This window comes from Grus americana, chromosome 22 (genome assembly GCF_028858705.1).
Source record: "Grus americana isolate bGruAme1 chromosome 22, bGruAme1.mat, whole genome shotgun sequence".
In the NCBI taxonomy this organism is placed as follows: Eukaryota; Metazoa; Chordata; class Aves; order Gruiformes; family Gruidae; genus Grus; species Grus americana.
Window position 1 is genome coordinate 3,599,727 of NC_072873.1, and position 15,641 is coordinate 3,615,367.

The following is a 15,641-nucleotide window of genomic DNA, read 5'->3' on the forward strand; positions in this document are numbered from 1 at the left end:
GCTCCGGGGGTGGGCAGCTCCCGGCCCCGGGCAGGCAGGGCGAGGGTTGAGGCTCCGGGCACCCACCTCCGCCGCGCTGGTGGCCGCCCCAGGGGAGGGCCCGGCCCGGCCCCCCGCTCCCCCCCGCTCCCCCCGCGTCTGCGCGGCCACGGGCGGGGCCGGGGGGGGGGGGGCGGGGTTATGAAAGGGGCCACGGCCGCGCCCGCCCCAGAGCCGCTTCCCCGCCGCGCCGCTCCGCACCGGCGGCCGCTGCCCTCACCATGGTAAGTGGGGAGCCCGGGGGGTGCGCAGCGAGCGGGGCCGGGGCAGCCGCCCGTCCCGGGGTGCGGGTTTCGGTTCCCGGAGGGGAGGAAGCGCCGGCGGCATCACCGACACGTGGGCGCTGGGCCCGGGGGTGGGGGCGCGGGGTGCAGCCGGGCCCCGGGACAGTCCGTGGCCGTGGGGTCCCCGCGGTGGAGCCGGAGGTGCAGCGGCTCTGTCCCGGGGGTCCTGGTCTGCCCCGTCCCTACGCCTTCCCTGGGGCACCTGCAGCGAGCCTGGAGCATCATTCCCTCCACGCGAGTCCCTGTCCCGCAGAGAGCCCGGGGACAAGCGGGAGCTTTGTGGGGATGGTGGGGAGGGACGGGATGGGGTGCGGGCTCAATGGGGGATTGTTCACCCGGGGAGCCCAGCGCTCCGCCGACGCGGGTCTCTGTGGGGCCATTGTCCGGCCAGGCCGAGCGTGGCCCCAGCCCATGAAGGCGACTATTATCCTTCAAGCTGGCTGCTGAACAATGGGGCCGGAGGGTGTTTTCTATTATTGTTCTTTTGTTTGCACGTTTGAAAAGCAGCCTCAGTTACTGCCATCACCAGCAGCTGCCTTCAGCAAAATAGCTGGATTGCCCCAGCCCTCGCTTGGCACGCGGGGCCCGGCCGCAGGAACGGCGAGGCCAGCCCAGCCCCGGAGCCACCGTCCATCCCGTCAGGCCAAACAGGACGCTTACACTGCGAGGAGGAGCAGCTCTTGGAGGTGGCTCATGCCATCTGCTTCCTCCCGTACGATGACCTGGGAGCGCCGAATCCACGGGGAGGCTGCTGTAGGGCTCCCAGGAGAGCTGTGTGGTCCGTGCTCTTCTTGAAGGTCCATTCACACTGGGTTTGGGAGCGGGCACGGCTGCCCAGCATGCTCAGGGCTCTCCGTCCCGGTGTGCTGCACAGTAGCTGACCCCAGGGCAGGCAGGCAGCGCTCCCCTGGTCCCAGGGCACTTTGGAACCAAAACCCACCTCCACGTTCTGGAATAAGGGATAGACAAGTTGATTAACTGAACAGTTGCTTTTTTTAAACAATACCTTCACTCTGCAAACAGAGAAACTGTGTTTTTCTGCCATAGGCAGAGTATTTATGTAGTATGTAAACCTCCTCGATTTTTGCATCAAAGGCAAAACTTACTCCTTCAGCATCACCCCTGGGGCTGCTGGCGCAGCGTCGGGCTGGGGAGCAGGTGCTGCTCACGGGCTGGGTGAGGATGCAGCTGGGGGGGCCACGTGTGGCACAAAAGGCAGCGGCTGCCCCATTGGTGCTAGTGAGAACGGTTGGAGAAACCCCTCGTTTCCTTCCAGTCCTGCGTTTTCCCAGGCCCTGCTGGGAATTCATCTGGGATTCCAGTTACCGGAACTGCTGGCAGGGGGGAGGGAGAGCCAGTGCCAGCTCCCCAGCAGCGCTTTTCCCGGCTGGAAGGGTTGGTTTCGCTTTTGTGTTCAGCTCAGCAGCTGCTGGGAGGGGCTTTGTCTTTACCGGAAGCGATTTCAGTTGCTCTTCATCACAAGAGGAGCCCAAATTCCCTTCTCCGAGGCACTCGGGGTGTTGATGTTCAGCATAGCATGAAGAAATCGCAATCTTAACGTGAGAGGCCGTCTCCTTGCAGGCTTCACTCAGAACCAGCGTTTCCTTTGGGGACGGAGGATCCGTGGACAGACTTAAATCCCTTTGCAGTCTTTTTTTTTTATTCAGATGAAGCGATGAGATTGCAGCAGCTGTCACGACCTGCTGGGACTTTGGTTTCCTGTTGTTTTTTTTTTTCTGCCTGGGCCATAACTTTGTGGCCTCTCGTGGTGCCTGTGAAACTGCAGCTGCTGCCACGTGACGGGTAAAACTTCCCCTTCCTGGTCGGGCAGGACGGCGGCTGCTGAGGTCGGAGCAGCACCTTCAGCTCCTCGGGACCAACGGAGCCGGGACAGGGCACGGGTGACCAGCCGGGGTGGCCGTGAGCCAAGCGGGGCAGCTGAGGTTAGGGGACACGGGGGGTAGACATTCCTCACGCCCCCTCCTCCCAGTAGAGGCGCTGAACGGTGTGTGCTTGTGTGGTGGGAACCCGCGGTCTTGTGGGGCTGCTGGCCTGCAAAATATTTTTCTTCTTGTATTTCAGAACAGAAGCTTCTCAAAGAAGAGTCACACATTCCTGCCTAAAATATTTAGAAAAATGTCTACTCAATCAGCAAAAGAAAGACCTGAAAGCTTGCAGTTCCCTTTCCTTGATGATGAAGATACCATCTCCACAGTCAAAGAATCTAAAACCTTCTTTATTTTAAGAGGCCTGCCTGGCAGTGGGAAGTCCACTCTTGCCCAGGCGATTCAAGATAGGTATAAAGATGCCTGCAAGGTCATCTCCATTGATAGCTATAAAATTACACCTTTAATTAGAAGCACCATTCCTGAAGAGTACTCAAAGGTGGATGAGGATCTAGTTGACTATTGCAAACGAGACATCAGCGTTATCGTTTTGGATGACACTCACCACGAGAGGGAACGACTGGACCAACTCTTTGATATTGCTGACAAATACCGGTACAAAGTCATCTTTGCTGAGCCCAAAACCCAGTGGCGAATGGATTGCTCGCAGCTGAAGGACAAGAATCAATGGAAACTGTCAGTGGAAGAGTTGAAGAAGATGAAGCCGAGCTTGGAGAAGGAATTCCTACCCATGTATTTTGGGTGGTTTTTGAGCAAAAGAAGCTCGGAGATCCTGAGGAAGGCTGGCCAGGCCTTCTTAGATGAGCTTGGAAGTCTCAAAGCCTTCAAAAAGGAGAGTAAATACTGTATGTATGCAAGTATCTTACCAAGTTCTTACTCTGTTGATGGAATGTTAACGCTCAGCAAGTGGAGCAGGTTTGGTCAGCTTCTAAAGTGAATTTCTAGTTAGCATTAGCAACAAGGAAATCTGTTTAAAGCTACTAATCTGTTTCCCATAGTTGACAAAGTTGCTGTTGAGAGTAAAAATAAATGAAACTGTTTTTCCCAAGAAGTCTGTCTAGCTGTGACACTACAGGGAACTGGGCTCCGATGGCAGCAGTGTCACAGCTGGCTGCTGCTGTGAGTCAGAGAAAAGGGAAGGACTGAACAATCGTGTCCCGTAAGGGATTCTTACAATGTCAGGGTTAAGACGAGCCACAATGCCACGCAGAAGCTGCTGTTTTCTAGTCGCGTCTGCTGTTAGCCTAGGTGGAAGGAGGAGTTTTCTTTACCCATCTGGTCCTTTTCAGCAGTGAGAAAGATGAAACATGAAGGACAGGTTGGTGAAGAAAGCTGAGGCGGGATTTAAGCTCTTGGGGTGACATCAGGGGACCATTTTTTGATAGTAATGTTGTTTACCTGTATTTGCAGTTGCCTCCGCTATCGAAGATCCCAAAATAAAAATAGATCTCACCAGCTACTTTGTGAAGAGGCCGCCTGGGGTCTTACACTGCACCACAAAATACACCGAGTTTGGAAAAGCAGCGGGAGCCGAGGAATACGCACAGCAGGAAGTGAGTACCGGGCTCCGACTCTTCCCCACACCCTGTCTCCCTCCCAGCAGCGGCTCCACAAGGCTCCGGGGAGGAGGGGGGGGTTGGGGATGCCAAGCCGAGGGGGACTGTAGGGACAGTCAGTAGATCCACGTGGTTTGTGGGTTTGTGCAATAGAAAAGTCGTAATTGTGGGAGAGATGGTGACTGTCTCGTGTTAGTTTCCAAACAAAGTTCTCCTGCCCCATCCCATCACCCCTGACTTCCAGCATCATCTCCAACAGCTTGATTTGAATGACAATGAATTAAGGTATTTACACTTCCAGCTAAATTATTTCAAAACAGATAAGCCCAAGTTAAATATCGGAATTTACGGAGGAAAAAGGTGTAACCAGCTCCAAATTCATGGAGCAGGAACTTCAGGCCATGACCCAGTTGGACACAGTATTGCAAATATGTCAAAGCAAGAGCTCCCACGACCAGCCCGGACATCGAGCTCGTGGGCAATAAAGCCGGCCCCGCTGCTGTAACTCCCACCTGCCTGCACGCAGGTAAAGCTCTGTTCTGACTTCTCTCCCTCTTCTCCCAGGCTGTGAAGGCTTCCTATGGCAAAGGCTTCACCTTGTCCATTTCCGCTCTGTTCATCACAACAAAAACTGTCGGTGCTCGCGTAGACCTGAACGAGCAGCAGCTGCTGCTGTGGCCAGGGGACGCCGATAAGATCCTGCCGACTGACAACCTCCCAAAAGGCAGCCGGGCTCACATCACCCTCGGCTGCGCCAACGGCGTCGAAGCCCTCCAGACTGGGCTCGATCTGCTGGAGTTCGTGAAACTGGAGAAGGCAGGGAACAAAGGGGATGAAGTGGGGGAAATTGGAGGAGGGAAAGTGCTGTATTTTGATAACGGTATGTGGATGCTCAACCTTTCTAAAAAGATGGATGTGAAGGCAATATTCTCAGGTTACTATGGAAAAGGAAAACTTGTGCCAACGCAGAGCGCCAACAAGCGGGGCTCTGCTTTTAGTTCCTGCACCATCATCTAGGAGCATGGGCAGGGTAGCTCGTTTGTTTGGTTTTAAAAGGCAAGTAACTCCTGTAACCTTTAAAAGTGTAAAGAGAAATAATTCTACCTTTACTAAAGTAAGCCCTTTTGCCAACCCCAGTGTGATGCCTCTCTGGGGAGAGTTTATTGGCCTCAGAACAAGGAAGAAAATGACCAACTCCTGACCGACAAAGGAAAACTGTCACATAACTGATGAGCTGCTGAGTGTATTTTGAGTTTTGGAGAGAACTAGCCATGGTGTTCTGCTTGTTTTCTTCCTCAGAGGAAGATCAGCTATGGTCTTTTTAGAACTTCCCCATGAACCACAATCGTTAGACCTTTACCTTCAGGACTATAAGCAGTGGCAGACCAAAGCCTGTTTGTAACCGGTCTGAAGCCAAGCGAACCGCGTAGTGTCCCTCCCCTTCTCCCACACCCAGGGACTGACATCGGTCCGTCTGGTACCCGAATTACTGGGTAAAACCAGCAAGACCCACTCGTGGGTCGCTGCTGTTGCGTGACAGTTACTAATGGTTTAGCCCATGAGAAGAGAACGTGCAGAGGGCAGCGGGGTCAGAGGCAGCTCCTGCGGCTGTGCTCGTCCCGATTCACCTTCGCTGTTTGCCCGTGAACCCTGGGGAGCGGAGCGAGGGAAAGCACGCTGCCAGATAATGTCTTAGAGCTGTCCCAGACTTCATGGGAAACCCGTGAACCACCAGGAGAGGCATTCCGTTCCTGCAGCTTGGCCTTCAGTGCCAGAGGGAGCTGGACCACGTGCTGTCCACGTCCTTGTCCTGTAGGGAACAATCCTGCCTCGGCAGGGAGTGGAAGAGATGAACTAACGTCTTTTCCATCTTATTTTATAGAAACTAAAATCGTGTCTGAAGTATAGCACTGTACTTCATGCAAGATTTTACTACTTTTCTCTAATGCACTTGAATGTTAAAAGTTAGGCTGGCAGTAACATTGTAATTTCAGAAGTAAGTGGAGGTATTGTAACTGCGTAACTTAAGTCTGCTCAAACCTAAACCATTGGCTGGAAAATCTGTTAATGATCAAGCACTTCTGTTATTAAGTCTGTTTTATTGACACTGGTGTTTTTGCTCTTAGCCAGGCGGTTTGCCGGTGGGGCAGTGGGTATGTGGTCACTACTTTACTGTAACACAAAGCTCAACTAATGGATTCAGGTCAGGACAGCGTAAGCTCATGCTATGGCTCAGTCTTTGGTGAACTGCATAGTGAAATTAATCCCGTATTAATACATGTAAATACTTACTGTGTTTGACAAGCATGTGCTGGGCTCGTGTCTGTAAAGGAGCTGTCGTGTGGGCACGGCTTACCTGGAGCTGGGTGTGCGCTGAAATGTCGCTGGGGAAGCCCAACGCTGCCTGTGCAGAAGCGTTTCTCCTCTGAGTGTTTCTAAGAAAAGCAAGGAGTGCTTCGGGGCTAATCTGGTAAATACCCGGCAGGTTTATCAATAAAGCAAAATACTTCCTGCTGATTCAAAGAGATGGACAACAATAAATTCTCATTATAATGTAAAACCGTTATGTACGCACCCCCACAGCGCCTGTAACCCTCCCTTCAACAGAGAAACCCTTGCTCGCTTCTGCACCGGCAGACACTCAGCTCAGGCCTTTCCGACAGAAATCCCGCAGGGGTTTGGTCCATCAGAACTTGAAAAACGTGTGGCCCGGTGCCCAGGGCAGCTCCCGAGGGAGCGCAGGAGCACGCTGACCCCCATCCCTCCAGTGCTCCAGATCACATCCAGCACTGAAATGCACAGCTGGAATACCTTGTTTATTTGCCTGTTCAAGAACAACAGTGAGACTGTCATCGTTTAAGTTTTTATTAGTTTGTACATCATATACAGTTTATAATAAAGTAAACCAATTGCATATGGTTTTGCTTCAGTCTGTGATATTCTTCATATAAACACATCATTATGAATTATGCCTAATGAAGTAAACAACAAATATTCACATTTTTACCATTCACATCCTAGGAAGGTAAGGGTCCAAAGCGGGACAGTGTTCGTACCGACGTGAAGCCTGGCTTAGAGAGGATGAGGTGTTTGGCAAAGCGATGGGGACAGTGATTGCTCCATGCAATACTCCTTTCCTCCCACTGGAAAGGTTAAAGATATTTACACTGAGGTAAACATTCAGAATTTCGATTCGGATAAATACTGCAGCACGGGGTTTAGCGTCCTCTCCAAGTTGGCTTCACGTCGGTGCCTGGTTTTGTCCTGACTACTCCTTACTGTCGTTACAACAAAGCAGATACGCATGCAATGAAGGTGCTCGGTTTGCTGTTCCGCACTCAGCCCCTCCAACATTGCTTCACGTGATTTTCCTCTTTTGAAGCGTGAGCTATGAAGTGAAAGCTAGGAGGAAGATGGGGGTAATCGAGGTGAACTAGCTCTGCCAGAAGCACAGCCCCAGCCGGCGGCCGCGGCTCAGCTCTCCCAACAGATTTCGGCCGCCCCGATCACGCCAAAGCTCTGGCTGGGTAACGCCGTGTTGCAGACCACGCCTCACCCTGGCAATGTTTCACACCAGAGCTTTCCTTCAGGGGTCGGACCTACGCCGGAGTGAAAACTGCCTCGCACTACTCAAAGAAGGGATAACCCATCCCCGACGCTGCAGGGGAGGGGAGAGCCGGGGTACGTCAAGGAGGGCCAAAGCATTGCGCATCGTCTCGCAAAGCCGAGCGCGGGTCCTGCTGCCCCGGGACAACAGGGACAGCCCCAGAACGCGGCACTGCTGCACATGAGCGGCTCCAGGAGAACGGGGGACCCCTCTGCCCCCGGCAGCCTCCGTCACCGCCAGCACCGCTGCATCAGCCCGAGGGACCTCGGCCCTGCTCGGGGAAACTCGGGTAGGTGCAACACACGAGCGTCCTTTCTCCCTAAGACAGGGGAGGGTACAAGGCACAAATTTAAACGGGATGAAAACCATCCACTTGAAGATAAGGGAATAGCTTTAGCTATTACTGAAACTGAGGAAGTAATTTGGAAAGAAGAGCAAACCACTGTGTGGTCCAAACGCTTTGGTCATTCAATTGGTTGAGGAGCGATTCGGCCAAGCGCAGCCGGCTCGGGGACCGAGCACAAGACCTGGGCCGGTTTCCATAACGGAAACGAAACGGCACAGCAGCTTTCGCTCTGTATCCCCGTCAGATACAGAAAGCCGAGGGACTCGTGATATTCCACAGATAATAATACTGTTGTCCCTAAACATTTTATTTTCCCTTCTCCTTTTTTTTTTTTTCCCCAATTTGCATTAATGTATTTACAGAACAGTCAGAAGCCTTTAGCACTAAGGATCCAGCTGGACAGCAACACCTCCAAATTCACAAGCGAAACCGTGTACCTTCCCATGTAGCATGTGTAGCAGAAACAACGAAGAGCCTGTCGCAGTGGGCAGCCAGAAGCATCTTAATGGTCTTTACAGCTGATTTCAAGTCCAGGTTCAGTGGAAAGGACTCTCTAAATACTCCCCCACTGAAGGTGGAGCTGATGCAGCATCAGATTTGTAAAGTAAATCCACACAAGAAAAAACACACCAGGCTTTGTGGTCCGGAGGTCAGACCACTATACATGCAAGCATCTCCCACACACAAACATTACCGATGCGCATTTTCATTTTTAAAGCATGAAATTGCTTCCATTTTCATTTGAATGCAACTGCATTTCACTATTTGAAACTATCCCTACAGCAGCTCAGACACCACAAGTATTATGATTAGGCAAAAAAAAAAAAAACAACCAACCAAACCATCAGAGGGAAAGCGCAATAGTCAAACAATTCCTTATCTCCTTGTAAACGCTGCAGAATCAGGACAACGGAGCCTCGCTTCACGCGCTGGGGCTGCCGAGAGCCACGCTCCTCACACGCACGCAATAGTCCCTGCGCTGGACAACTTTTACGGGGGAAGCCGACACCTATTCCGTCAGTTATCGAGCTGTTCGATAGCAATTACTTCCACCATCTCTGCTGAAATACCCCTCCCTTACGCGCCAACCCGGCCTGGCTGTCTCCGGATCCTTCCCACGTGCGGGAGCTCTCAAGCACCAACCGTTCCCCTTGGGGAACACGGGGCAGGAGCCGGCAGACCGAGGGGTCAATGCGCATCGTGCGGCAAAACCTGCCCGGCGTCGGTGTTTGGGGCCATTCAGAGCGGGGCGCAGGGGACTCCGCACGTGGGACAGCCTGGGGGCACGGCTACGTACACCTCAGGGTTACGTATTAAGGCTCTACGCCAAAAAATAAACCTTTCGGTAATGACAAAGGCTGACTTCCAGAAAGAGAGCTCTTCTCATTAAAGGAAGGGCTTTACCAGCGGTTTCTTCCTCGTGCCAAGTCCACGTGGTAACCTGCGGTCACCCCAAAGGGAACAGCACGCTTCTAACTAAAGCTCGATGCACATGCATCCCACCGTGCTCGTGCTTCAGGGATATCACCTACAGCAACCACCTTCATGAGCTCTTTACCGTTCTAGAAAGAGCATAGGCATAAAACCACTTTTAGATAGTTATTCATTATCTCTGTAGCAAATTCCTGCGTCCGGTAGCTCCTATGGAGCCGAAGGAAGCCAGGGAGGTCTGCAGAGCAGTAGCAGCTGGAAAAACCGCGCTAGGGTTCCCTGCGGCCAAGTACAAAACACAACCCGTGAACAAAGCTCCGTAACTACCGAGTGTGAAAGGCAATGTTTCCAGCAATGCACATCTACGCAGGTTTTTCTGAAAGAAACAGCCCCGTGTCCCCAGGCCGCACTAGGACACAATGGAGGTTACACCACCGCACCTCCACCTCCAGGCGCCAGCGCCGCTGTCCCAAGGTAAGGGACTCACCGAACGCCGCTCAAACCCCGGTGCTCTGCACAGAAGGGAACACGCGTCTGCCTGCACCCTGAATCACATAACAACGCTCCTCGGAGAAGTCTTGGCACTCACCATAGTAATATTTAACTACATTAAATCATGCATTCATGTACAGTTTTATAAATATCTGCTGTATGCATTTTCTCTCTCAGAAGAAAAGCCATTCCACTCCTCTCCTCCAAGGAATGGTTTCATTCAAAGTCTGGAGAAGGAATTACCTGTCGTACTTAACCGGGGGGAGAGGAAACGATAGTAAAAACCACTGACAAATGCAGGACGCATCTCTGCGTGGGGACAAAAGACCAAGAAAAGTCCAAACTGTACAGTAATATCAATACACACAGGACAAGACATTATGAATCCAGAATGCCACACTAAAACAAGTCCTGTAAACTCTGATTTACAAGTACCATGAGAACTGGAGAAGTATCAGTGTGCATAGACCGGGATTTCAATTCCCCAGGTATTTACCGTTTCAGAGTCTGAAAGATGCTAGGACCTTATTTTGCTTTCAGTGCAATCCGGATAAGTCCATCACGTTACACCGGTGCAAAGGAAGTTAGAATAAACATTGTAGAGTCTGTTTTTGGAAATATTACTCAACATTGGCTCATTTGAAAAGCTGACTTTTGAGTGAGTTATAAAATACTTTCTTTATTCTGCAGTACTAGAATTTAAGCCCTTAAATCTTCCCTCTACGAAAGCAGATTGTCAAGAGTTCTGGCAGAACACAACCCCAGGGCTGCCGTACTCGGTGGCGGCGGCAGCACCACGACACTTGCAACTGCGGGGAATGAAGTTAACCCGCGTCGCAGTCTAGCGACTCGTCCCACTGAACAGGACGAGTCCAGCCCTCAACAGGAAGGAAGACAAAGATGTTCGCATTCAACGGGATCACTTCACGCAACGAACTCATTGCAGTTTTTGTTCCTGCAGTAAGAAGTTCAACCAGGTATTACATAAAGTTAGTGTCAGGTTCCTCTAGGAAAGAGCCCTGCGTGTTATTTGTACCAACACCCATTTTCTCAGCCAAGCAAAACTCAGCCTTGCAACCGCCGCTACGCTACCGCGAGCCAGTTCACAGCCCGGACGCAGCCACGCCGCCGAGACGCTGCCCTTCTTGCAGGGGCTGCGAGTACCAACACACTTTCTCTCAAACCCCGCTTCTGAGCAAGGCTGCCCAAAACTGCCGACCACGCACTGCGCTCCGGAACCGTTTCGCGGCCAGTACGTAACTGGAACAAAGCAACTCCTCGCTCTCTAGAAGGAAAGAATTCTGGAAGCAGAGTCCTCTCTCAGCTGAGATCTTGCTGCAACACTACATTTATGGTGAAAATAAAACAGCATCCGTGTCAACTGGCCGTACCGTCAAGCCAAAGCCGTTCCCAGTTCAGGCCAGTGCAGCCGCACGCAGCTCCAGGCTTTCCTCCCTCGTCCGGACGTTGTGCGAGAGAAGCAAGTGACAGACTGTCAGTTTGGAGTTTGACTTTGCATTTTCTTGCTTCTTTGGACTAGTAAATTACTGCTAGTTGAAAACTACTCGACTAGTTTAACATATTTGTACAGTTCCTGTAAACATAGTGAGAGCACACTGCTGCACGCACACAGTAACCATTTTCAGTTATTAACCTGAATATTACTTTGCATTTCTTCAGAGCTAGAAAGAGCTCATCCACATTATGGATCAGTAACACAAAAATCAAACATCAAGCTCAACGAAATCAAGTGTTAGCACAAATATTAAATGTTCAAGTGGATCAATTAAAAAACAAGGTACGGTGAAGAAATTCAGCCCAGAGCAAGTTCAATATTCCCTTAAACAGGACAATTCTTGGAGCGGACACACAAAGCCCTTAATTCTAGCTGCATCACAGGGAATTCTCACATAAGCTGCTCTTTTAAATCCAAAGAAGCACTTCTCTTGATACAGAATTGTTAAGCTCACACATTATCATTTAAGTTAATGCCCAAGTGTACCATTCTGGTAGAACCATGGCAAAAAAAAAAAAAAAAGAGAAAAAAAGAAAAAAAAAGACAACTGGCAGGTAAAACATGGTTGGATGAAACTCAACTGAATCTTGGCAATATTTTCAGAAGATTAAGATAACTTCCAAGTTACTACAAACCCCAGACATGTTGCCACGCTGCGCTTCGGAGCCAACCAAAACGACACGGGAGATTATTTCACCCTCTCACAAGTCGAGATTCCAGGAGGACTTCAGGGAAATCCTCTCTGCCGAGGAGCAGGAACAGTCTGAAAGTATGGGCCAGCATGGAGGGACCAAAAGATTCAAAGCTTTATTTTTATTTTTTTTTAATAAAGTTAACAGTAAAACAAAATTCACAAGCCTTCCCCTCCCCGAGCTGGTTTCCTCTTCACACACAAACGCACACAAAACAGAGGTCTCCAACCGAGAAAAATGAAACTGCTCTAAGTACAATGAGACATGATGAAGGAAGGTGTCTAAATATGTCCGTATTCAAGGTTAAAATAAGCAGATCAGGTATGTGTGGTTTGGGTTTGGTTTTTTGTTTGTTTTTTTTTTAGCCAAACTGGAAAAAGAAATTTCCTGGCCCAGAAGCTGAAAAAGAAAATGAAAGATATTAGCACTTTCAAAATTCAAAGACAACAGGGGTAACTACTATCCTGCCGCAGCCTGACGCCCAGCCAGTACGTAACTCAAACGAAACCATTTGAACAGGTAGGCGAGAGGAGATCTTTGCTGTGCGTTTCCAGCAGCTAATTTCCAACAACTAAAAGAGTGGACTACTGATACTGTGGATAAAGGTGGGAGATTTACAAAGAGGAAGGTGAACACTACACGAAGCGTGCAAGATTTCTCAAAATTCACTTAACGCAAGACCTTAAGGAACACGCACGTCCCTAAGGGGTATATTGATACTAAGCACCAAGAGCTCGCTCAGCGCTGCGTAGACACTGCAACGTGCGTGGAGAAAGCCTGACCACACGCGAGATCTGGAGGGAGAGCGAGTAACAGCTTCTTCATTGCCCCCAGACACCTCAGAGTGTGTGCAGGCAGAGGCACTTGGGGGATTCACTGCGATGAAACCAGAGGAGAGAGCTGCAGGAGACGCACGCACAGGACTTCAGATGAGAATTGCCTTTGGTCGCTTTAGCACCAGCGGCCAGATCCAAGTTACGGTTAACTATCCCCAAGCAGCAAAGCAGCACTAAGATGGCAAAGGCTATACACGCGTCGAGAAAAGGGAACCCCCGGGTTTTGTTGCTTTTGAACACAAAAGAACCACAACAGCCATCGGCTGGGATGCTGTGCAGACAGAACCTTCCAAACACTCTCAAGATTCTTTTATGTGGAAAAGTCAAACGCTCTTCTCAAAGAGCACATCCACTATGGGAAATTCAGCTGTCCTGTCCAGTGATTTGCATACTCACATTTCCAAAGCTGACACAAGAACACTTCCACCTACCTTCAAAACTGAAGCCACCTGGCCCACCAAAGAAGGCCTTGAAGATATTATTTGCATCAAAGTCTACAGGGAAGAAAAGGAATTTGTGAGCTGAAGTGAAACAGCCAGTTCCAGTTTGCACAGTTTAGAAATTGTCACTTAACGGAGGGCCCGTAAAGCATTGTACAAGCAGACAAAAAGCTATCGACAGCTTGCTCTGCCAGAGCACCGCTACAAGCGGCACAGGGCCACTGACTACCAGAAATCTGGCAAAAGCAACTGCTGTCAGAGAGATAATTTCAGTCCTGGGGCAACCTAAGAATTTTGGTTAAGCAGCGTTTAGGGACCCACAATCTTTCTATTACGCTATTTAACACTTCCTGTGAAAGGCTTCTGCCTAATGGCAGCTACTACCTACGGGCTCAGTCAAGGGTAACACCCACCATATAACCTGGACTGTTCGCAACTTGAAACATTCAGCGCAGATCTGGCATTCAAATGCTTTCAGAGACCAAACTCGGTCAGTTCATAGGATTATTACAAATGGGAGGTTTGCTTTAGAGAAGGCAGACTCTAAATGGTCTGATCTTTTTAAGGGGTGACACAGTCGAGTATCATAAGGAACACTCACCTCCCATGTTCAACCCGTCCTCTTCTAGATCCTGCCCGCTGTCATAGCGAGCCTTCTTCTTGGGATCTGACAGGATGGTAAAGGCTTCACCAACCTCCTTAAATTTCTTCTCCTCTTCCTTCTGTACTTCTGCACTTGCCCCACTGTGTCGGTCTAAAGATACAAAACCAAGCACGAAAGAAGTTTTTAGTTTCCAGTGTAAATGGAAAACACTGCTGTCACAGGATGTATTTCAAATTTGTGGGGTCAGAACTGGTATTTGTCCAGAAATTCCCTCTCTCTTATTTATTCCTGCCTCCGAGCGATGGTTGCGCAGGGCACATGCATGGAGCAAGGGGATGAAAGCAATAGTACTGTTTGTTGGATACCTGGATGATGCATTAGTGCTCTTTTCCTGTAAGCCTTCTTGATCTCATCTTCGGAGGCATTTTTGTCAACCCCAAGGATTTTATAGTAGTCTTTCCGTTTGCTCTTTTTCAATTCCACCTGTGCATTCTTTAGAAGTTGCTTGTGTTCTAGAAAGAAGTGCAACGCCAAAGGAAAGCGGCTTTAGTGTTAGGCACAATCTCCTGCTGTGAAAGATGCTGAAGACCAACATGCTGAGATGACCTGGGTTGAAGGATTCAAGTGCATGAGTAACCAACCCACTTGGATTTACGGTCAAGTAGCTAATTAAAGCCTCGCTGTCCACCTATGGCTGCTTCCAAAGGTAGGTAACGGTCTCGGTGCTATTAAACAAAGCGGTGTTAGAAACTGAACCACAAGGACCGTCTGTTTCGTTTCAGCTACTAAAAAAGCAAGATGACAGTAAAGAACGAGAACCACAACCGGATATTCTGAATCTAGTGCACTGCTTCAGCTACAAGCTAAATCGTCTTCTCAGCAGTCAATGCTGGGAGAGAAATCAGATTCTGAGACTAGATTTCAGAGGGCTTCTGAGGACTTTTCCAGTACTATCCCACTGGGGTAAGAGGTGGCAAATCACAGCATATGGTGGGGAAAAAAAGCAAACAAAAGCAACAACAAAACCATTGCCAGTTAAGGGAAACTTATGCACACAAAAAGAATGTCAATATGCTCACCTTTCGTTTTTTCTGTCTGATAAACCTTTTCATAGTCTCTTACAGCATCTTCATATTGTTCTGTGTCCATGTAACTGCAGAAAGAAACACTGGCAGTCAAGGTGTACTTCACAGGAAATGCAACAGGGGGTTCAGGTACGAGCTTTCTGGTTGGATATGAATTAAGGGAAAGATGTGGACTGGACTGCAGGAAGAGCAATCGGAGGAACCCACAGAGGGTCACTGCTGGACCGACTGGAAGCCCAGACATCTGCTACTTGTGGGAAATCCTGGCACGGGAACCTGTACTTTGGGCTCCAAGTGCAGACTGCAATCTCGTTTGGCAGCACAAGTACTACTTTAACGATCTGATAATCACTTTATCTAGCCGCAGGAACTAATACCAGCCAGCAAGTTTTCAAGGAAGCTGGTGCAGAGTTGTACACTAACAACGCTGGTTAGAAGGACAATTGTGGCACCTCAGAGAGACGTGTGCCCGTCTATTTGTGTTCCAGCCTTACTCACGTGTTAACTACTTATTGTAATTTAGCAATTACTGAGATGGAGCTTGAGAAGAACACTGAAGTTTGTAAATTAAAATGAATGCACAACAGGAAGGCTGCAAGAACGGTTTTAGTTCATCTATAAGCCAGGCAGCTTTGCCACAAACTGGGGAAATAATCAGTATTGAGGAAAGCAGCAAACGAATCTGTAGTCAGAGCTTCGACTGCTTCCCTGGTGGGTGCCAAGTGACAAAGGAGACATACAGACCCGAACCTCCTTCGTCCAACTTGCTCAGCCTCACTGCGCTGCGGCATTACCTATGGCTGAAA

The 15,641-nt window shown here is 49.8% G+C and overlaps 2 protein-coding genes across 5 annotated transcripts in view; one reads left to right on the forward strand and one right to left on the reverse strand.

The window, feature by feature from the left end:
• Window positions 1–125: 125 nt before the first annotated feature.
• Window positions 126–6,700, forward strand: CNP (2',3'-cyclic nucleotide 3' phosphodiesterase). 4 transcript variants are annotated; one of them, XM_054801408.1, is made up of 4 exons: window positions 126–263; window positions 2,406–3,075; window positions 3,641–3,783; window positions 4,351–6,700. In XM_054801408.1, the coding sequence occupies exons 1-4, from the start codon at window positions 261–263 to the stop codon at window positions 4,801–4,803; spliced, it is 1,269 nt and encodes a 422-aa protein (XP_054657383.1). In that variant the 5' UTR covers window positions 126–260; the 3' UTR covers window positions 4,804–6,700. The 4 variants fall into 4 exon arrangements, with proteins under 4 accessions (XP_054657383.1, XP_054657386.1, XP_054657385.1 ...); XM_054801411.1 differs by having other exon boundaries at window positions 179–263; window positions 2,411–3,075; XM_054801410.1 differs by lacking the exon at window positions 126–263 and adding an exon at window positions 2,000–2,126.
• DNAJC7 (DnaJ heat shock protein family (Hsp40) member C7) overlaps window positions 6,638–15,641 on the reverse strand; it is a 25,228-nt gene continuing 16,224 nt past the window's right edge. Inside the window, exons 10-14 of the mRNA XM_054801402.1 lie at window positions 14,830–14,903; window positions 14,116–14,262; window positions 13,748–13,900; window positions 13,138–13,200; window positions 6,638–12,269 (exon numbers count right to left, since the gene is read on the reverse strand). Of these exons, the coding sequence (XP_054657377.1) occupies window positions 12,232–12,269; window positions 13,138–13,200; window positions 13,748–13,900; window positions 14,116–14,262; window positions 14,830–14,903 (475 nt within the window). The 3' untranslated portion in view covers window positions 6,638–12,231. The remainder of the gene's footprint in view (window positions 12,270–13,137; window positions 13,201–13,747; window positions 13,901–14,115; window positions 14,263–14,829; window positions 14,904–15,641) is intronic.

Coding starts and splice junctions, on each gene's coding strand:
- CNP (XM_054801408.1), top strand. Junction 3,076..3,640: donor CAAAAAGGAGAGTAAATACT/GTATGTATGCAA, acceptor CTGTATTTGCAG/TTGCCTCCGCTATCGAAGAT. Junction 3,784..4,350: donor AGGAATACGCACAGCAGGAA/GTGAGTACCGGG, acceptor CTCTTCTCCCAG/GCTGTGAAGGCTTCCTATGG.